At 43.1% G+C, this 23,333-nt stretch overlaps 1 protein-coding gene across 1 annotated transcript; it reads left to right on the forward strand.

Moving 5' to 3' along the window:
• On the forward strand, positions 1–8,960 carry CHRNA9 (cholinergic receptor nicotinic alpha 9 subunit). The gene is made up of 5 exons (XM_032109209.1): positions 1–59; positions 3,208–3,367; positions 4,176–4,330; positions 4,989–5,521; positions 6,835–8,960. Exons 1-5 carry the CDS (start codon positions 1–3, stop codon positions 7,389–7,391), a joined length of 1,464 nt encoding a protein of 487 aa, XP_031965100.1. The 3' UTR covers positions 7,392–8,960.
• Positions 8,961–23,333: the final 14,373 nt, after the last annotated feature.

Genomic DNA, 23,333 nt, shown 5'->3' on the forward strand with positions numbered 1-23,333 from the left:
ATGAGCAATATAGACAGAGCTATTCAAGTTCTGACCATCGGGCTGAGATGGAAGGCCAGGTGAGGTGTTGTTTCATGTTCATATTTTTTCCTGAAACTCTTTTGGCTGAATGTAAGTGCTGTCCAGTAACTGTAATTTTTTTGTCAAGTTCACCTGTGAAAAATTGTACTGTATAAGGGAAATGGCATTTTACCTGCAAAGTGCAGTTTTGCTCCTGGTTTACTGTGCTGAGTACTGGTCTCCAAGTTGTCTACACCTGCTGAAGTTCTTGTTTGCACAGTGATATTGAGCAAATATTGGATTTGTTGTCTGACTGGTGCAACTGCATCTCTTCCATGTGGCAACACCTTGGTAATGAAAACCTTGTTTTGTCAGCATGGAAGTAAGTAGGCTGTGGCTGTGGTTATTGGATTTTTTCCGTGTGATATTGGCTGTGTGATGTACAGTGTAACTATTCCTATTAAAGTACTGAGTCAGATCACTTTTTTGTGAAGGTCCACAAATTCCATAGGACCGGTTCTGAGCAGGCCATTGCAGAATATAAGTGCAGTAAAGCATAGCCCTCAAAAAAACTGTAAAAGGATTTGTCATAAATTGGACGAAATCTTACATTTGTAGCAAAAAACGGAATGGAATACCATTTTCGCACTGATACCCAATCTGTTGGTTTTCTGTCTCAGCATCAGCTTGAGACCAGGCAGCGCTCAGGTTACCAAGACAGGGAGGGTTCAGCAGAGCCCCAGGCGGTGGCACGGACAAAGCCCATCGATCGCTGCAGGACTCTGACAGCTGCGGAGGGAGGACCGAGCTGCTTCTAGAAGCGCATCAGTGTGTCAGAACCTTGATGCTGCTGTGCACCTTGATTTACGTTTTTGGATAGTTTTGGATAGTGGTAAACAGTTCTGTGACCTTGGGTGAACAGTTTTATTTAAGGTCCAGAAATGAAGATAAGGAGCCTCTCTTCCTTTTACGTCTCTCTATGGTTGCTGTTCACAGCAGTGAGACTCAAAGGTGAGAATCCTGCTTGCTAGCTAAATGTTGCATTGAGGTTTATTTTATTCAGATAGGATCTTGTGACCTGATGTACCCTACATGGCTGAGCCCCAGAAGTATTTAATCTCTTTAGTTTTACGTTGTCTCACTGATGCATTGACAAAATGATCAGGTACGACCAGAACTGCAGTGCTCTTCGGGAATACCTTTTTAGTCAGGAAGATTTGTTTTGAACTCTTAATTAGTCCAGGAAATCGGTGTGAATCACCAGGGAGAGATGTACTCCAAAGCACTTGTTCCCTACGTATTGCCGCCTGGCATTTGCGCAAGTGCTGCGAGTGTGTGAGGGGCTGAAATGCTGAAGTGATAATGACTCAAACAATTGGCCATTTGCAAAAGCAGCGGGTGCTCTGATGAGGCCGGATTTGTGCCCCACGACCGAAGGGGAGGGGGAGAGCTTTTGAAGCTGCGTAAGATCGCGCCAGGTGCAGAGGGGGTGAGCACCCATCACCAGAGATCACCACGACAAATCAACCTTTGTTTAGCAACAAGATGAGTTTTGAACCAGATAAGGGAGAAGACCGATAAGAAGCAGATCTTGTGAGATGGGATAATACTTTTTATCCTGTATGGTGATACCTGTCCTCTCCATTTTCTACTCTTATCCTTTATTCCTCTTTCTTTCTTTTTCTTCTGTATTTTCTTTCGTGTAATCTTGATGCTTTTATATTGTTTCATTCCTATAGATAATAACCGATACGGCTACATACCTCTTTCCCACTGTTGAAATTGATACAACTTTAAAAAATTTTTTTGTAGCTTTGGTCAGGGGTTTGTTCGCCTTTGCCCAGGGGGAGGGGAATTGAAGTTTCTCTTCAAAAGACCCTGTTCACCGGCTGAGGTCTGATGAGTTTAACATCTACAGATTGGGAGTAGCCAGAAGATGCACAGGAAATAAACGAACATTAAGGGGCATTACCCCCCTGGTGCTGTCGGAGACACCTGGTCTGGGAAAAGATTGATAAGAGAACCAAGGAATGAGGACCTGATTAGCATCGAAGGGGAAGGGATCAATAACCAATAGGAGATTGAGCACTGAGAACTGTGTAATTTGAGTGAATGTGAATTTCTTTGGGTTTTTTTTCTGTGTAAATAGGTGAAAAGTCTGGTAAAGAACCGTATATGATGGAATGATTTTCACTGCACAACCCGGACATGTGTGGATGAAATAATTTCTATTGCACATCTGACTCAGAATAACACCCTGCCCAGAATAAAGTAATGCCTAATTCTCTAACACTGAAAAGATGTTGTTGGAGAGTTTCTGGTTTTCCCATAGTTTCAGTGACACCACTGCAACCAAATTGTTCTAAAATAAACCTGCCACACATAAATATATGTATTTATACATAACCAGTCATTCGGTGTCATTTCACTCTAATCCGTCCCAAGGGATCTATTAACAAGAACCTCAGTTACCTCACCTTCAGGGGTGGGTTGTAACAGAGTGGTCCTGTTGTCCTTGCCCTTTGCTTTAAGAAATTTGTGAATCTATATAAAGATGATACAGAGGCTGCCTAGAGAAACTGTGACATACAAAACAGTATGAAACAGCAAAAATACCATTTAAAACCTCAAGTTTCAGTGAATTATCCTTAGTATCTAAGTCTGGATAGCAAGAAGCATCTCCAAATACATGGTTTGGAAAAGATGTTGGTGCTAAGATGTATTCACACATCATGCAATTGCCAGCTTGTGAAGAAAAGCAGCTCAGATTTTTACAGGTGGTAGTTTGAAAAGAAAAAGACTGAATTCTGGAAGTAGCAGGAATCTTACCAGTGCTGGATTTGAGGAGATACCAGAAGCCATTATCCTGTGAGTAGGTGTGATTTCAGACCTTGCTGACTGGAAGTCAGTAAACTCTGCCTGTGAAAGTCATTGGTAAAATAAAAGTAATTATATTTACTTTCAAAAAATGTAGGAATTGGTGTATACAGAGTGTTTTTCAGTGAAAAGCTTGAATTAGCTGTTCATTTACTCCAGGTGAATGCTGTCTTTATTTGAATAGCTTCATCAGGTGCACTTCTGTAGCTGAACTCATGGTATTCTACAATATATGAATGATAAATATATTTATAGCAAATACTGCTTGAAGCAGTAGAAAGAGGGTGTTTTCTGATGCTGCTCGGTGCTTAATCTATTGTACTGAACAAGTCCATGTTATCTAGCTGTAGAATCAGCCAAAGGAAAATATGCTCACATGCTGTTTAATGAACTGTTTGAAGACTACTCCAATGCTCTGAGACCAGTGGAAGACACAGATAAAGTACTGAATGTCACCCTTCAGATCACATTGTCCCAAATTAAAGACATGGTGAGTAAAAGCACAGTTCTGTTTTTCTAAAATTATGCAGAAATATACTAGGTGTAAGCCTTTTGTTTGGAATAGGAAGAGCAGCCTTCATTTTGTTGTCACAGCTTCAGAAATGCTTCCTCACGGGCGGGGGAGGGGGGTGTGTCCTGTTCCCCGTTTTTTTGTAGATTCCACTCTGGTTGCAACACTTAAGGCTTCCATTATAAGTCTGGAAACTTAGAGCTGCTGAATTTTTAAGACTTCTTTTGTAGTTAGGTGCTGGTATCACACCCTCCAGGCAACCATTGCTGAGTTTTAAATACAGCAAATGCTTTTTCTAAGACGCAATTAATTTCTTCATAAAATCCCTAAAATTAGCCTTCAGTAATTTTTATAAATATGGTTCTCTAGATATACTTTTAAGGCAAAAAAAATGTGTCTGCAGGGAGAAGGGAAGATTATTTTTGTGACTTCGGAATTATAATTTCAAGGCCTCGCCAAGCTTTCAAAGGATTTCTTAGCCTGAATCTGTTAGATGTTTGCTATTCTGAAACTTGCAAAAGGAAATTAGGAAGATACTGGGAGCCTTAGACACTGATTAAAACTAGGGAGGGTGCTGAGGGAAGAAGGTTTGCACAAGCAAAAGTCCAAACCAGTGATTTCCCTGTACAGTGTATGGGCCTAGATGCCTGTCTGAGAATTATTTTGTGGCCTGTCAGTATTCTGGCCTGTTTTGAGCACTACATCAAAGCCATATCACAAATGCTGTCTGCGTCTAAGATGTCATTTTGTCACCTTCAGCTAGAAATATCTCTACATTCTTATGCAGGATGAAAGGAACCAGATTTTGTCAGCTTACTTATGGATTCGACAAAGCTGGTATGATGCATACCTCAGATGGGACAAAGATAAATATGATGGGTTGGATTCTATCAGGATTCCAAGCAATTTGGTTTGGAGACCAGATATTGTCCTATATAACAAGTGAGTGTGGCTGGAGAAAATCAGCTTGCATATTTGAGGGAGGGAGGGGGTTAAAGGAGCAACTGGCCCACAGGGTCTAAACTTTCATCACTACCTTACCTTAGCAAGGGGTATGTTTGTTGCCTTAACACTTGTTGTTGATAATCTAAATATTTTGCAATAAAGCTATAGACAAGATCTGAAAATTATGCTACACAACAAAGCTATTCTGAATTTCTCTGCACTGAGAATTGAATACCCTGGCTGTCTGTGGTGCTTTCTGCTGAGGCTCCTAGGAAGTTCTGGAAGATTGTCCACAAAAAACTGATACACAAAGGCTGCACTCCTTGTCTGCTCTCCCAGGCCAATAATGACCAGCAGATTGTTTTCATTTTTAATGGACTCTTATCCTACTGTATCCCGTTTGAGGTCAAGTTGGAAGAAGCTATGGCCAACGAATACAACATAATTTAGCAGCACTGACGTTTGGCATTCATGGTCACTCATATCTGTAAATAATCGTTAATAGTAGGTTCCTACTAAAATTCAGTGTAAATATGATTTCAGAAGCATGCTTTTAATGGTGCGAAAGGAGGGTCTTCCCCCTTGCTCACCTTCTCTGGCCCACACTCTTAAGTTGTTGTGTCTCAATCCTGATTGTCATTTTTCTGTCTTTTAGGGCTGATGATGACTTTTCAGAACCAGTAAATACTAATGTAGTGCTGAGATATGATGGAAAAATCACTTGGGATGCACCTGCTATCACAAAGAGTTCATGTGTAGTGGATGTGTCTTATTTTCCTTTTGACAGCCAGCAGTGCAACCTTACCTTTGGGTCCTGGACCTATAATGGTAATCAGGTAGACATCATCAATTCTCTTGATAGTGGTGACCTCTCTGACTTCATAGAAGATGTGGAATGGGAGATTCATGGTATGCCAGCAGTTAAGAATGTTATCACTTATGGCTGCTGCTCTGAGCCTTATCCAGATGTGACCTTCACACTGATTTTGAAAAGGAAGTCCTCTTTCTATATATTTAATCTGTTGCTTCCCTGTATTTTGATCTCTTTCCTGGCCCCACTGGGATTTTATCTCCCTGCAGACTCTGGTGAGAAAGTGTCTCTGGGTGTTACAGTTCTTCTTGCTCTGACTGTGTTCCAGCTGATGGTTGCAGAGATCATGCCCCCATCTGAAAATGTACCTTTGATAGGTGAGCTTTACAAGCTTTGTCTTTAAGCATGACTCACTAACAGCAGGGCTGTACGTCAGGGAATCTGTATGTAATTTGTGATTTCTGGGAAGATTTTTGAAACATAGTGAAGTACTTAAAATGTGTGTGGAATTTGTATACGTATGCTGCAGTTTTTAAAAGTTATTTTGTGTTTATTTTAAATTATACATTAACTAGCTATTTTATATTTATTAAATATAGCTAGATGTTTAGAATTATGGTATCACATCTTGAAATAAAGCTAGTAATGGAAGACAATTTTAGAACTAACACATTAAATGTAATCAAGACCTATAAGCATGAGGTCAGACTGTTTCAAGATATGTTTCTGTCAGATCCAGATGGTTGGATGGCCTAACTGGCATATTCACAGTTGACTTAATATCTGACAATTGCTACATTGGATTATAGTTCCTGGTAATCCATTATGCTGAAATTTAATTTATGTCTAGGAGTTCAGAAAACTTCATGTGTAATGAAAGGCACCTAGCTTCAGTCTGTTTTCTCTATTCTCACACTCTCCCTTGCCATCCTTTCCAATCCCTTCGAAAATGGGCTCAGATCACACTTGTCTGTGTCATGTCCTGTGTCATTGCTGTCAGCCCTCGCTTTTCCTGTGGAGGCTGCAGAGCAGGGCGGGGAGCTGCCTCTCTGCGTAGGTTGGCTGGGTGGTCAGCTGTGTACTTCAGTTGCCAAAAGCAAGGGCAGAGGAGCACAGCTTGTATTCACTTCAGCTTGCCACCCTTCAGCTCTGACCTCTGAGCTGGCAGCACACTGGTTGTGGATACCAGCAAGGTCTGGATATTCACTGATGTGTGTGAGTGTGGAAGAATGGATCTGCTGGTGTGGGGTGCACCAATAGCTCAAACAAAGTGTTGTCATCACTGTTGTTAATACATGAGGAAGTGGGATTTCCAAGGTGCCATGTGAAGCCATTGGCATGGGGATTTTGCAGACACTAGGAAAAGAGCAAGGCTCTTGAGAAACATTTTTGAGCTGCTTTCTGAATGGATGTGTTTCAAGAAATCAGAGGGTTTAGTTGCAAATATTTATCATGCTCATGCAGTAGTCACTTACTCATCTGATAAAGACAAGCCAGTAATGAGAATGAGATTTTATTTTAATGGCTTTGATCTTTGCTTTTAAATGGTAAATTATGATCTAAGAGAATTGGGGTGATTAAAAATGTTTCACTTGCATTTATGCTTAACACTAAGTTGTCACACTGTTACTTCTCATTGAATTTTTTTATTAGGGTAGCATCTTTAATATGATTTTATTTTGTGTTCCAGGAAAGTACTACATAGCAACCATGACCATGATCACAGCTTCCACTGCATTGACAATCATTATAATGAATCTCCATCATTGTGGCTCAGAAGCAAAGCCTGTTCCACAATGGGCCAAGGTGGTTATTTTGGACTATATGTCAAAAATCTTTTTTGTTTATGATGTGGGTGAAAATTGCACAAGTCCAAAAAGAGAGGAGGAAGAAGAACGTAGGTTAGAGGAGGATGATGGGTGTCAGAGGAGGCACAAAGAGGTAAGGAGTCCTCTTTCCAATAGGAATGATGACTGTAATCTCAAGGAGAAGCTCAATGGAAATTGGAATAAAAGCTATGGAGTTCATGATGAAAATGTTAGGGAGACTGTTAATTGCTGTTCTTGTTACAAAATGCTGATTAAAAATATCGAGTATATTGCTAATTGTGTTAGAGACCATAAAGCAAACCGGGCCAAAGGAATTGAGTGGAAAAAAGTTGCAAAAGTGATGGATAGGTTTTTCATGTGGATTTTCTTTATCATGGTGTTCTTTATGAGTGTGCTGATCATTGGGAAGGCTGCTTAACTGAAAATGAATATGTTCCTTTTGTAAATCTGAATATTCTCTGTTTGTTTAGGTGGAGTTCTGTGACAGGGGTGCTTCTGAGATCTTTGTCTTGCATTCTGTAACAATAAAGAAATTGATTCTGTAGGCTGTGACAGTGAGTCCAGACACTGCATAACTGAGGACTTTGCTGGTGACTGTCCTTGCCTTTTAGCATGGGTGTGCTGATGAGGCTGCAGGATAAGCTGTCAGTGTTCCACCTTGGTGAGCGGTGGCCATGACTTCAGGCTGTCTAGGCCAGAGCATTGCAGCAGTGGAGCAGACAGCCTAGCAGGGAGCACTGTATTCACAGGGCTGCATCTCTGCACCTTGTAATTTGATCAGCCCTTTCTCTCTTCCAGGGGGGAAAAAAAAGTGTATTTGTGACATGGTGACATTTTCTGGAGATCATCCCTTCATGGCATTACCTTTTTTCCTTTTGTTTTTAGTTTGTCTTGAAAACTTACATTTTTTGTTACAGCTCACTGATCACTGTTCCTATCATTTCATAGGCTCTACGTCTATCTGCTGTGCCTTTAGCTTCCAATATGGTTGAGCTTAACTGAATATGACCTTCCTCTTTTTCGTTTCCTGCTGCTGAGTGTTACTGTATTGTCACCATGGCTTCAGTAAGCCAGAGAGCCAGGGTTTCTGCTCACTGAGTCAGAGGGCCTCTCTTCAATTCTTTCTCTTGAGCCTAATAATTGGAAGAACTTCTCCCATCCTTCCTACATGTCTCATTGCCCTGGGCACTTGTGTAAGATGTGCCTTTAAATGTTACTTGAGACTGCTAAAATAGGAGGCTGTGACTTCTGTCTTCGCTCATTGTATTTACTACCAGTGTTCACCCTTTGTGTCCCTTGTCCACTCTTACATGCTCCTTAATACTTAAATTTTAAACAGTTTACAGGAATGCCAAGGTTGCTCTGTGCATTACTTAGCACAAAATCATGATCTTACAGACTAATTAAAGTAGTGCCATAATCAACACTCCTTGCTCAACCCCTTAGTACTTACATGTATGGGAAAACGTTTGTTGCTTACAACACCAAAAACCCCTCTTCTGTGTGTTAATTTCTGTTAACCCTCTCACACTGATAGAGCTCTGGAGGATGTCTCTTGTAGTAAAGTAAGAAACCAGTATCCCGGGCATGCCCATGGCAAATAAATTGCTTTTGCAAAGCACCCTGAACTTTGAAACCATGATATTCTAGATGCAGTGGGAGAGGCAGAATGGCATTGTAATGGATCCCAGTCAAAAGTTCATGTGATAAAACTCACTTTCATAATTGTTGGAGTTAACAGGAGCATACCTGTGAATCAATAACTTAAGAGCAAGGAGCTGAACTGGTAAAGTGATGCAGTTGTTATGCCCAAATTTACTGGAAGAGAGGGAATTGTTCTTTTAATTTTGATGATGTAAATGATGCATTGAATTGCTAATGGCAGGTTTTCTTTTGTGTGGAATAATTAACACTGTAAACTTATCTGGATTCTCATACATAATGCAAGCCTTAAAGTCCAGGTTTTAGTGTAAAGCTAAACTGGTTGTCTAGCCAAGAATAAACTCAGTATGTGGAAAAAGTCTCAAGTGTGTTCCCCGTGTATTATCAGTTCCCACTCAACCAGGGTAACTTTGAGTAGCTCCTTTAGAAGACAAGCTGTTCATTTTCATTCACTGTGCAGAAAAAAGATTGCATCAATTTGCCACGTAGTTCAGGGTTTGGCACTTACACTGCCTGCTTGAGGAAACTGGTTTGCTCATTGTTGTGGAAAAATTATTGTCTGTAAAGCTGAGGGAGCAAGGTATTTAAAGATAAGGGTAAAATATTCAGAACAAGAGTCTTCAGCACGGAAAACTGACGACCAAGGGTTTTTTTAAGGCTTATGGGTGGCATAAAGAGTTACTGTTCACAGGAACTGGGTACATGAAATGTACACAGTGTGTGGCAGTGGAGGAGTCTGTACAACATATGAGAAGGCTGAGGAGCTCTTTGCAACAGGATTGGTGAATGCCAAAAGATCATATGGATTTAAAGACTTAAGGGAAAAAGTAGAAAAATCTATTGGCATACTTCTAAATACAGTCACCAAGTGTTGAAAGGAAGAGCAATGTTTTAGGAATTCATGACTACAAGCTCTTCACTGCTCTTCATCCTGCTGGTGGCACCCACTGGAGGCAGCCTCGGGGTTTAGACAGCTCTTTAGTCTGACTCAGAGTATCTTTCTTAGAAATTCAGGTATTGTCCATGTCATTCTGTTCAAAACAAGCTGCCGCAGTTGTGGGCTTCCCATGTGTAATGGAAAATTTGCAATCATAGGTGGATTGTGGGAGTCTATCATGCTGGTGCTTTTCAGTACTCTGCACGCTTGGATGATGATGTTGAAATCATGATTTGCAATTCCCTAGTATTTTTATGTGAATATGTGATGGTATTGAAGAAATATCTTTCTTGCACAAATATGATTTGAAAAATAGTTCTAACTATTTGAACCAATTAACTATTAAACTTTCTTTTTAGTTGTTATCTTTTTCTTTGGATCACCAGACATTCTCAAGTGGGTTTTCTGCCCTTTATTTACATATGGTGATTTTTCTTGATCTTGTAAGAAAAACTTTTCCATTTTTAGTTCATAAGAGCCCTGGATTTGATAAAGATTGTGAGCAACAGATGATGAGTGCCAGTAGAAGCTGGTCCTTGAATTTTTGTGATGCTAGGACCTTCGAGTCACATCTTTGGACTTGATCATATTTCAGGGTAAAAAGCAAAATGTGACACTGCATGGCCATGATTCTGGTGACAGGGCTGACCCAAGGCCCATGCTACTGCCATACAAGGGCTACCTGTTTAAAGCTAGCTCAGGAGTTTCCAGCTAAATGGTAGGGACAGTAGCTTAGGTCTTAATGTTTGCAGAATCACAGAATCATTTAGGTTGGAAAAGACCTCTGAGATCATCGAGTCCAACCTTTGACTGATCACCAGCCTTGTCAACTACTCCATGGCACCAAGTGTAATGTACAGTGGTTGAACACCTCCAGAGAGGGTGACTGCGCCACCTCCCAGGGCAGTTCATGTCAGTGCTTGGCAACCCTTTCCATGAAGAAATTTTGTCAAGAAAAAACTTGCTCTAAATCAACCTTGTGTGTTAGTAGGCAGAACTGTACATGACAGCTCTAGTGCTAAGTGAGGCAGGAGTGTTTAATCTATTTGTCTTTGTCTCTTCCTCTTTCCTTTGTGTGCCTAGTGCTTAGATCCAGTAATTTTTGAGGAAGATTAAATCCAGAAATTATTAATAACTATGATTATAGTAATAGAAAATTAGCTATTTATGCAGAGTAACTCTGCTTACCATGAAGGCAGTGGGGTGACTTTATATTTACTGAGGAAGACAATGATTCTGCAAAAATACTGTTTTTGATCTGTGTGCTGCAGAGGCCTTTCAGGGATGAGCTGACAGATTCTTTTGTTGCACCACCTCTTGGCAGAGAGATCAACTCTCCTTTCTTGTATTGAGTCGCTGCAGTGTTGAAATGAGGAAAAAATATAAGCTGTCTCTTGTGATGCCTTCACTGCTCTTTTCACAAGCAGAATTGCAGAGCTGAAGTGTAATGGGGTGTTGGGATGTTGAATTTTCAGTGGTGCAGAAAGGTAGAAGATGGCCTTTCCTAACCTAGGAAACACCATTGTGTTCATGGAAATTGAAGTGTGAGGATTCAGACTAAACCAAAAAGGATCATCCTGAACCATAAATGACATCCTGAGACACAGAAGAGGTTTTTCCAATGTTTCAAGAATTCAGATGTCACATTCTGAGCATCTACATGTTTTGTCCACTGGTTAGCAATGCTTGGTTCTCTGACACTGCCAGGATTATGGTAAGTGTTTCAAGAGTCATTTCCCAAGAAATGCAGGAGTGTGGCAAGAATTCCTGATTGTGCATCAGTCCCAATATGAGAAGCTGAAGACCTGAATGTGATTGTTTTGGAGACGGAAAAAGGAGACTATGGGGTGAAAGGCAACTCCTCTCATTCTGTTTATAGAACTGGGAAGAATCCATCTTTTCTTACAAAGTTCTGTTACTCTTTGAGGAAAAGAATATATTGACTCTTGTTTTCTTTCTTAAAATCTTTTCATCAGTGACAGTATATAGGACCAAAGGTGACCTTTGGAGTTTGTGTGCAGCCACCTCCATTGTACTTGCAGGCAGAGTGAGTGAACTAGAGCTCAATTAAAGGAGGAGAGAAAGCTGAACATCTCTTTTCTCACTGTTCTCTGAAGTCTACTAAAAAGGAGAAATCTTTCTTCTGTGTTAGAGACAAGTCCAACTCTGTGGTAGGGACCAGAGGTAGTGGAGGTGTTTGTATTCAGTTTGTGCTGTGCAAATTAGGGCTTCATTGTCTCCAGACACCTTGTAAGAGCTCCATTCTTACCCTTGCAGTAAGGAATGACAGAGATAGCAAGTACCTAGCTCAGTTTTGTTCTTATGTCTGTCTTTCTAAATACTTCTGTGCATTTGATTCCTAGTCTGTAGGCCACAGACCTCTGAAGATCTGCAAGGCCACCAGGAATACACTGCACCACAAAGGTGAGTGTCTCGGGTGGTGCCTTCTGGTTACCTGGGGTGCAGGGATGGACCTTGGTAGTGAACTAAGACATGCCTAAGTCACATGAGTTTCTTTGTCTGCCCATGACAGTGCTGTATGTTCTGTCAGGTGTAGTTCTGGCCATTGTGTTTGAGAAGGCAATCCTGAGGTACCTTTGCAGCAGGATGAAATACAAATCTAACTGTAGAGGGTGGGATGTAAGCTGATGGGGAGCATAGCAGGGTGGAGAACATGGTCTGTGCAAAAGCTGGCATCTGGAACTGCCTTGGTCTCTTCTTGGGTACTCCTGCTTCAGAGTATAAGTCCATCTAGTGAACTTCCAGAAACGCAAATCGAGATTAAAAAAGGGGCATCTGCAATTTCAAATAGGGTTTTTATTCTACTTTCTGAAGACATTTATTTAAAATGTGATTCAGTACTGCCTTGTAAGTAACCCATGTAGGATTATGGGTTTTTCTGGGGAGCAGGTATTGCTGTTTGTTTCCTCTACCATTATCGTGTTCTGTGTCTTGACATTCACACAGCTACTCACAATAAATCTTTACCTTTATTTTAAAAGAACTTGAAACATATTTATATGTCATTATTTTTATTCCTATCACTCTTCATCGAACAAGATTTTATCTATGGTGTTGGGAATTGCTGGGGAGACTGCACACCACAGTCTTTCCTCGTTTTCACTTTGGTTTGAGGAATGCACTAGTTTTGATTAATTTAAATGCAGTGACAGAGATGGCAAAAGTTGAGCAAAAAATCACATGCTTCTAAAAAAATTACTTAAACCTAACCCAGATTATTGTAGGCAGAGTGTTTCAGTGAATAAAATGATTAGACTGGGATTCACTGGGTGTTTGCTTGTTATGTGTCTGTCACCACTAACAGACAAGTTGATTAATAGTGGTCTTAAATACTGTATAATCACATCATGTTCTGGTTTTGTTTGCTTTTGAATTCTCCATTAGCATGCTTAACAACAAGTTAGCAGAAAATTTTTGAGACAATATAATGTGAACAAGTAAAGAATGATAGCATCATTAATGTGCACATCTGCATGGTTCTGTTGTTAGCGTGCCATAGATAACTAATAGATCTGGCTCTTTTATTCATTCTGTATTTTCAGTTCTAGCTGAGCCCTACCAAGCTGCTCACTACATTTCAGTGATAGGAGTGCCTTTTGTTAGTGTTTCACTGTAGCAGAAGTGGACTCTAACAATAAAGTTCAATAGATGGTAAAGTCATCTGAAGTAGCCTCCAGAAGTTAGAAAAGACCTTTACAGATAAAGCATTTGGCTAGAATGTAGAGTCCATGTTCAATGGGGATGAAAGGGATGGTTTGACTTCCATAGGGCCACAGCTGTTTAGAGGATGGCAGCAGACACAGCTGTGTTGCAAAATAATGCTACATAATGATAGCAAAATGAAGGTGACAAAAGACACGGGAAAAAATCACTAAACATGAGGTGGAAAATATAAAACCACTGAGACTATTGTTCAGCACCTGTGAGTTCACTAGAGCATGCTCAAGCTGTGGGATAGCTACTTTCATTTTACATCCCATTCACTGGCCAGCCTGTGTCCAGGGGTGGACTGTCAGCAACCCGTGGGTTGTACCGCAGCAGTGGGTCTGTTGTGGGGTAGGGGGTTACTGTCTCAGTCAAGGACAAGAGTGCCAGCTTATCCTGAATTGCAATGATGTGTCCAAGCCTTCACTAGCTTGATGAATAGGTGGGACCCTGAGGACCCACTGTCATCACCTACTGGTAAAGTGGTTCCACTTCATCTCCCTGCTCAGTTCCCAAAGGTAAGTGTCTGGTGGCCTTCAGTATGAAGATTATGACTTGCATGGTCCGGGATCTTGGCTTTCTCTGGGCTACTTCATAGCACTAAGTTCCTTCTGGCACCATGATTATTCAAATAATTTTCTGTCCAGCTCACCCACTTTCTCACAGAAAGTTGCTAGCTTCCTCCACAGGAGGCCTGACATGGTTCACAGCTGCTTTAACTGTATTGTCCTGTCTTGCAGGTTGTGCCGACTTTTGATTAGCATTTTAATATTCTAGGTGAATGCCAGCAAGGTATCTGTGGTGAATTAAATTTCTGTTGCTTTTATCTACTGTTTTTAACATAGCTGAAAACAGAATGGTGGTCACTATATAATCTCTTTCCTCATAGATAAAGGATGAGAGTTTATGAAAAACTTTATGAAAAAGACGTAACACAAACATCCCAAACCCAAGGGTGAACTGGCTTCTCCCCCCCTTGCACTGAAACACTAGTGGAGTGCAAATGACCTCAGGGGTATGTTGCTCAGGTATGGGCAAAACTCAGCCACCTTTAGGGTACACTGCCTCAGTTCTGCTTTGGAATGCCATGTTCACTACCCTGCAGAGGTTGTTTGAACTGCAACAAATAGTATTCTCAGCACCATGGTTTGAAGTGGAGTGGGCTGGGTAAGTGTGTTACTTGGGGTCAGTACCCTTGAGCTCCATGAATTCTCAGCAGTGCTTCAAGCAAGCAAGTTTTGTGTCTCTAGGAGCATTATACTGGGACCCTAGATTCTTGAGGCACCAGCAGCAAACCAGTCTGGGGGTCCTGCCCTCAGGGGAATGGTGGAGAGGTGAAGCGTGTTGGAAAGAATGAGTCCAGGGCCCAAGTACCTCAGCTGTGAAAGCACCTTGCAAAAGTTCCTTCTGAGGACTTAGTTCCTTACCTAAATTCTGAGACCTCTAGGGGTCATACAAGTGCTGTTCTTGTTGCTGGGGTGCCGCTCTTAACCCTGAATGTGCTGTTTTCTCCGAGACGCAGCAAGTGAGGTAGCCTTGTTAGCACAGCTGACCCTGTTAATCCTTTATTGAGGACTAAGTAAATGGAGAATTCTAGCCTATGGGCAAGTGCAAAGACTGCTATTCTGGAAGGCTGCTTCATTACTTCCTCAGAAGCCATGCTTTAATTTATAGTGCGATTCAGGGGCTAATAGCCTTAGGAATAGATCTGATTTGAGGCAGGCTGTTAGTCCTCGAAGTACTGCAGGTTGAAGGTCTCATGAGCAGTGGAGGTTGGTCAGAATAGTCTGGTATATTGCTGGGACCAAGGGAGAATGGCTGCTGGAGGCATTGGGAGCTATGGCAGGAGGAACCTGAGCCCCTGGCAAGGTTGTGGAGTTAATTTTCCCCATATGAAATTAATTTTCCTCACAAAGCTGTGCTTTGCATTGGTAGCTAGAAAAGTGTGGATAACACCCCAGAGTTTTGGCTGCTGCTGAGCAGCACTTCACTGCATCAAGGCCGTCTCTCCAACATTCACCTTGCCCAGGAGGCTGGAGCTGGGCATGATTTTGGAAAGGACAAAGCCAGGGCCGCTGACCTACTGACCAAAGGATATTCCATAATGTAAGACATCTGCTCATCTATAAAAGCAATGAGAAAGGAGGAAGGCAGGGTGATGGTTGGGAGGGGGTGGGGGATTTTTCTTCCATAGCAACTGCTACACGCACTGAAGCCTTACTTCCCAGGAAAAAGCTGGACATCACCTCCTGATGGGACGTAGTGGATAAATCTTTTTTCTCCTTTGCTTCCATGCATAGCCTTATTAACCGGCTGTTATCCTGGTCTATGGGGGGTTTTGTTTCCATCTTATTTTCTCCCTCCCTGTTCTGCTGAGGAGGGGAATGATAAGAGTGACTTAGTGGGCACTTAGTGGGCAAGGGTCAATCCACCATACCAACTTAAACTTTCACTGTTGCATCAGACTACCATCCTCCGGAGGATTCCTGGAGTGTAGAGACTCTGCAACTGCTCTTGTGAGGTAATAAATGTAATAAGACAGCGTTGGAGGTAATTTGGTCCAGTTCAAGAGACCCAGAGCACTTTAACTGGTGCCTGGTTTATTCTCTAACCTTCCCCCATGATGCTGTTTCCATTGTAGCTGCTTATGTGCTTTGTAGGTGGTCCTCCTGAGCCCAGCCAGGCAGGTGACTCCTTCCCCTTCCCTCTCCATCCCAGAGGGACTCATATCTGAAGCTTTCCCTGCACATGGCAGAGGGGAGGAGGCAGTGCTGCTGAGCAGGCAGGATGGCTGCAGACACTACCAGACTCTGTCATCAGTCTAGCTGTATTTGCTTGAATGGTGATATGACCTGCTTGGGGGGAAGGACTTAATCTTGTGCAGCAGCAAAACATCACTTCCACTGTGCTGCAGCTGTGACTGTTACATTGCTCTTCTGTAACTTGTATTTTCTTTTAAAAACCCACAAACAGAAAAAATAGCTGGAACAAGAAAGTAAATGTTAATCAGATCTGTATCAATATTGTCTTAAATCCATTAATTACACAAAGCCCTGCCTATAGAGAAGGAGCATGGCACAATTATTGATTTCAGAAATTCCTGTCCTTACAGGACATCAGAAAAGTTACAAGCAATGAGCTCAAATGAAGGAAACCTTGTGGGGGTGCAGTGGGACCTAAAATTGCAGGTTTTGTACGTAGGTGATGGGGCTTTATCACAGACTGGAGAGAACCAATGGGCAGATCTGCAGTGGTATGGCACCTAGTTCTAATGAGATGCTTATTTAAAGATGAGACATCAAAGTATGATTATAGCTCTGGGCCATGGTCCTGCTGCTGCTGGCCTTGCTGTGACTGAGGCCTGCTCTTGTGGCTTGTGTAGCAGCAAGCACCCAAAGTTTTTTCTTTAGCAGGATGTATGAATAAATTGCTCTAGATGGGGGTGAATACAGGACAGAACAGAATGATACTGTTTTTTTTTCATTTCCTGCTTCACTGTGTTTAGTGGAGGTACTTAGCTAGGACACTGTGTATTGGCAGTGATTTCCCAACTCCTTTTACTTAACAACCACAGCTTTTTTTCTTTCAAGATTAAGCATCTCTTGACAAGTTTAGAGATCACATTTGTAGAAATAGAGCATCATGCTAGAATAGCTGCTTTGGTTAAGCTCTGGGTCCTGCTGAGGTGCTTCATGCCCTGGTAGCAGGACCATCACTTTGAAGGTATCCCACAAGTGTGTCAGGCTTACCTACAGCTCTGCAGTTCTCAGCGTTGACCCTTCAGGTGCACCCAGCATTATTGCTGAATAAACAAACACAGGCAATTTCTATTACAGAGATAAAGATTACTCTTAAAATGGATTAAATCTGTAGGGAAAGGGAATAGAGACTTCATTTAATCCAGGAAGAGCTGTGGTAGGGAGGGTGTGCTCAACAAAACACAGCTTTGTTAGAATTTTCTGGCTTTTTTACCTGGTACGTGAGCCTCCCTTCTTTTTATTGCTCCTATGGATCAAGGTGTCTCACTGTAAGTAAGATCTCTCCAAAGAGCAGCTTTATCTATACCAGGTAATTCACCTAATTGCATGCTATTGAAAGAATAGGGTTTTACTTCGGTAGGGAGCTAGAAGTTCCAAGGTTCATTGCAAAACTAAGAGAAAAAATATCTTATCAAGGATCTATACAATCACTTGTAATTTGCTTTTGTTCTCTTAAACACTGTCCAACAACTCTGGATCCCATGTGAAATAAGTGGGTTTACTTTTATGACCTCTGTATATAACAACTGATGTTTTGCATACCTCTCCTGAGAAGATCAATGCTAATTCCTTTTACTGCTGTTGGTGGCTGTAGCACAGCCTAGCTTCTGTCTTGGCTTTTTTGCTTCAACCTCACTGAGTTAAATGCCAGAGGTTTATTGCATGCTCTCTATCAGGGTTAATTTTTTTGGCCTCTGAATCTACTAATTGCCATTTGTAAATTTTCCTGGTGGTAAAGGTCACAAAGATAACTTGGTCCCCATAGCTTAACCTCTTGGCACATCTCAGGTTATGAAAGGTGGTGTTGAAGTCCGCTGATTAAATTAATTACTCTTCTTAGGTTTAATAATAAAAAAAGCCTCTTTTGCCTTTGTAGTTCACTTCCATCAAATTTTTGCATCATAGAGTTGAGTTAGGAACCTCTAATTTTACTGGAGCACAATCAGATGGTAGGAGGAGTTTATGTTTGTCAAACATAAACCTGATCCTGAACTGTGTTGCAGAGATGCTTTCCTCTGCTTCATGAGACTGGAAGGCATGCTGCTGGTTTTGTTTTCCCTCTAAACTTTCTGCCTTTGCTAGGATCATCCCCAGGCTGATGAAACTGGAACAAAGCCTGAGAATAAAACAACAGTGTTTTGGTGTCTAAAGGCACACAAACCAGCACTCAATGTTCACTCTAGCCCCTGCAGAAAACTCACTCATGGAAGTGTGTGCTTCTGAGGGTAAGATACACATTCCAAAGCTATGCCTGAGTGCAAATAGGGGATCCAGTGCCCTAAACTAACCTATTCTTGTTTGAGGGGACCAGGAGCAAGCTAGTACCAGGATGTCTTCATAGAAAGCTGGTCTCTCCCTGTTCCTTGCAGCCAGCACTCCTGCTTAGCCTTTGCTCTCTTGCACTGAAACGCACAGGGCCATCTGCACTGCTGTTCCTGACAGTCGCACTGCCAGAGTCCAGCAGGGCAGGTACAGCTGAGTTAATACCAAATCATGCAGAATGGCCCTTGATGTGAGCTGTTGGGGAGGATGTGTAGGAGTGAATGCCCCTGTCCCTTCTGCATGCTGTCCCCTCCCACTTTTCTTTGCTGAGGTGGTCCTTACTGTTTTTTATCACTGGGTACAGCACTGCAAAAGTGGCATCACAGCTTTTCTGGAGTTGTTGGAGTATAGCTGATTGTGGTGATGCGCTGACACTTACTGAAGCTTAGAAAGCTCCCCAGAGCCACTGCAGCAGAGGGACACTACCTGCAGAGGTAATCAGCCCAGGGACATCTCAAATAACTCTTTGTTATGGTCTGGGGTCCCTATGGGCTAGCATTGGAGCCTTGCCTTTCCAGCCAAGTTCATCTCCAAGGCAGTTCCAGCAAAGCTACTGTGGTACCTGTAAAATGTACATGGTAAGTTTAAAAATAGGCAATAAAGTATAGTTGTGGTTATATGAATCACAAGGCAAGGTGTAATCATTGCATTTATAGAATTATAGAATGGTTTGGGTTGGAAAGGACATAAAGATCATCTAGTTCCAAGACCCTGTCATGGGTAGAGGTACCTTCCCCTAGACTAGGTTGCTCAAGTCCCTATCCGACCTGTCCTTGAACATTTCCTGGGATGGGTCATTCACAAGTTCCCTGGGGAACCTGTTTCAGTGCCTCACCACCCTCCCAGTGAAGAATTTCTTCCCAATACCTTATTTAAATCTGCCCTTTCTCAGTTCAAAGCCATTCCCTCTTTTCCTGTCACTACAAGCCCTTGTGAGAAGTCCCTCTCCAGCCCTCTTGCAGGCCCCCGGTAGGTACTGGAAGGTGTTATAAGGTCTCCTGGGAACCTTCTCTTCTCCAGGCTGAACAACCTCATCTCTCACAGACTGTCTTCACAGGAGAGGTGCTCTAGCCTTCTGTTCATGTCAGTGGCTCTCCTCTGGACTTGCTCCAGCAGGTCCACGGCCTTCTTATTTTGGGGGCTATAGAGGTGGATGCAGTACATTAAATAGGAGAATCCTGAAATGCTTATGGGAGTTCATAGAAAATAAGTAACATGAATTTTTTGACCTTCAAAGCACTTTGTAGGTACTTCTGTACCTGTGTTAGTGAATCAGCTAGAGACTCATCTGATTCCCAGTGCTGAACCCCAGCTCAGGCAGTGGGGCTGGGGTCAGGGTGCTGCAGCTGCCTGACCACCCCTGGCTGCTCTTCTCCATGCAAGTCCAAGCCTTTGGGGGTTTTGCAAAGTGTTTGGAGAAGAAACATAGAGTATAACATCTGTGTCTGTTGCAGTGGGGATACTGCAACACGCATATATCAAACCAGGAGTCCCGTGGAAAGGAAATATATACGGACAGACAGATTCTTGATAGCTGTTTCAGAGAGATGTTTATTTCTCCAGCCGCATGGCCGGGGCTGTGCCGAGGAACTGTTCCAGTCACAGGACCAAGGGTCCTTCTGCCCGCGCAGGGAACACAAACCAACCCATGGGAACGAGGCTGAGCAGGGGCAGGGAAGCCCCGTGTCTGTGCCCTCAGGGCCCCTCTCCCAGGGCTACACGGCGGGGGAGGGACCCCAACACCTCACCCGTTTTATTTTAATAAAAGGAGAATGACAACAACTGGATAAACATAACAAGAACAGTTTCAAAACAAAACAAGCCACCCTCCTGAGTCTTTAAATGTCCAAACAGATTCTCTGGAACATCTTAGGGCTGACAGAAGGGAGACAGAATTCTCTGAGCATGCTTTGTGGGGAAACTGAGGCAGGAGAGGGTTTAACTTCTTCCCTTCCCCTTTTCATCCCCCACTCGGCATTGGAAAGGGATTTTTGGGGAAACAATTGGCAAAAGCATGGTTTTGTGAGGGAAACCATGGATGAAAAAACGGATTGGGAATACACTGGGGGTAATAGGACATAGGGTAAAAAGGAAAGGTGGGATTAGGAAAGGGAGACTGTAGGGGGGGCTTACAATGGAGATATTGTCTAACATGACTACGGTTTTTAGCATATATACTGCCTTTTACAGGAACACCATCAGGCCCAGTGACCTGCGATGCTTGTAACCCTTTTCTCCCTTGTGTAATTTTGAATTGCACCACCTCTCCATCTCCCAAGCTTGGGATGCATTTTTCAGGGTTATTCTTTTTAATAGCAGTTCTATGCACGAATATGTCTTGCTGGTTGTCACACCTTGTTATAAAACCATAATTTTGCTTAACATTATACCATTTTACTATCCCTAAGATCTTAGTTTCTATGATCTTTTCCTTTTTCCGAGTGGCTGTTGTTTTCTGTCTCGCTGCGTCTTTGCTCTCTCCTTCGGTCGCTCCCGTGTTGGAATTGTCGGGGCTGCTGGTGCCTGCGCGCTCTTCCCGGGGTCGCGTTCGGGGCTGCGCGGGCCGGGCCGGGCCGCGCCGCTCAGTTCTCCGTGCGTCGCCTCCTCTGGTCGCAGCTTCGCTGCCGATGCCGGGCGCTGCATCCACGTCTCGGCCAGGCCCCCGGGCGACGACCCCCCCGCGCCCTGCTCCAGCGCGTGTTTCGGTTCGGCGCGGCTCCGTTCCACCGCCGCTGCCGCCCGTGCGCCGCCCCTCTCGGTCGGGCGTTCCCGGGGCTCGCTCCACCACGCGCTGCGCAGGGCCGGGCAGACACTGCCGGGTCCCGCCGCTCCCGCCGCTCCTCGCTCCGCCGCCGACACTGCGGCTCGCGTGGCTCCGCCCGCGCGCGGGAACTGCCTCGCTGCTGCTCGCAGAGCGCTCGGTGCACGTGGCCTGGGCCGCACGGTCCCTGCGCCAGGCTTCCCTTCGCCAGGACACAGCTGACACTGCTCAACAGTCTCGATAATTAAATAATATTCACGAAAATATTCTTCCATCGGCATATATTTTGACTCCAGTATTAACCGTGTCCAAACGGTTTTCCAAAAGCCCTTGGTAAGAATTAAATCCCAAGAAACATAGAAAAAGTTCTTAAACAACCATGCCAGGAAGTGTTTCAGTTCTTTTTGAGCTTGAATCAAGCTAAAATTTACAAATCGTTGTTCAAGAATCATTTTAAGTTTAAGATAAATGTCCATATGCGGCTCGGAGAGCCAAGAGTCTTCCCACTGTTCCTCCATAGTTTAGATATGGAATAGCAAAGCAAAACCAAGAAGAGGAATCCAAAGTTTCCAGAGTTTACTCACACAAATCAGTCGCTTAGGGATCGGGGATCGTTCTGCCCGCATTCTCCACCATTTGTTGCAGTGGGGATACTGCAACACGCATATATCAAACCAGGAGTCCCGTGGAAAGGAAATATATACGGACAGACAGATTCTTGATAGCTGTTTCAGAGAGATGTTTATTTCTCCAGCCGCATGGCCGGGGCTGTGCCGAGGAACTGTTCCAGTCACCGGACCAAGGGTCCTTCTGCCCGCGCAGGGAACACAAACCAACCCATGGGAACGAGGCTGAGCAGGGGCAGGGAAGCCCCGTGTCTGTGCCCTCAGGGCCCCTCTCCCAGGGCTACACGGCGGGGGAGGGACCCCAACATGTGTCCTGTTGTGCTGGGGAAAAACTGATTTCAGCTGTTTCCAGTGCCTTTGCTGGATTATGCTTTAACACAGTATTTATGAATGCAATGATTAAATGTACTTTTGAAGCAGCTTTTCAGGCAGCATGTAGTGAAAGTAAGGGCAGCTTTAGGAAAAAAGGCTCTCCAAGCAAGATCTAAAGGCAACATTCAAAATAATTCTTAAGAGGCATTTGCCTTCTCTTTCCAGAACATCCAGTCCTCATGTCTCCTCCTTTTTTACTTAGTCACTGCACATCATTTTTCCAAAGCCAACCTTCACAGCTTCTGTGCTCCATCACTTCCCAACTTGGAAATAATTTGCAGCATGTCCTTGTATTTGGATATATGAGACTCCCAGCTGGAGCCAGTCTTTGTTGCCCCTTGTGCACAGGACATACTTGATACATGAGTACTATGCCCTGTATGTCCATTACATCTGCATTTCTGCCAGATGTCTGGCCATATTCCTAACCATTACAGTGTTTGGGCATGATCTGAATAGCCTGAACACCTATGGCAACCCCTGGCACTGAAGCTGCCACCTACCTGCCAACACAAATTGCTTTCTGCAATATTGGGGATGTTGTATTTGTTCTTGTGGACAGAGTGTGTCTGCTATTTCTCAATATGCTTATCTTGAATTGCCTTGTGGAAAGTAGCTCTTTCATCCATAACTCCTTCATCCATAACTCCTTCCTTAAAATCAATTATAGCAAATACCAACATTTTCAGAAAAGCTCAAGATGAGATTTTCAAGGGCACATTGCTCTAAACTGAGTTTAGTGTCTCAAAAACCAAGACAGAATGAGGGCTAAATATTCAGAACTGCAGAGGAACTGCTGCTAGATGGGTAAGCATGTCAGAGTAACTACCATAGTCTCAAAAGGTGAATGTTCCTTCCCACCTTCTCCACAATGAGACATTATTCTCCTTCTATATCTCAGGCCCAGGAAAGTCGTGCATAGCTTAAATGGAAACTATGACAGGATGGTAGAGGGAGTGTACAAAGTACCTATGCAAAATAAAAAGAAACAATATCTGGTTGAGCTTCCATCCGTTTTACTTGAGAGGCAGAGTACTTGTGTGTCGACAGTTACTAAAAAAACAGAAAACATGTTCATCTGCAGAAATCTAAGCTGGAACTGCCTGGAGGCTGAAGGGATGCTGGGGAACAGTAGATAATCTTGTCCTGTTCTTTCTTTTCCCTGGTTATTGACTTCTGCCAGTGCTGGACACTA

Source organism: Corvus moneduloides, chromosome 5 (genome assembly GCF_009650955.1).
Source record: "Corvus moneduloides isolate bCorMon1 chromosome 5, bCorMon1.pri, whole genome shotgun sequence".
NCBI lineage: Eukaryota > Metazoa > Chordata > Aves > Passeriformes > Corvidae > Corvus > Corvus moneduloides.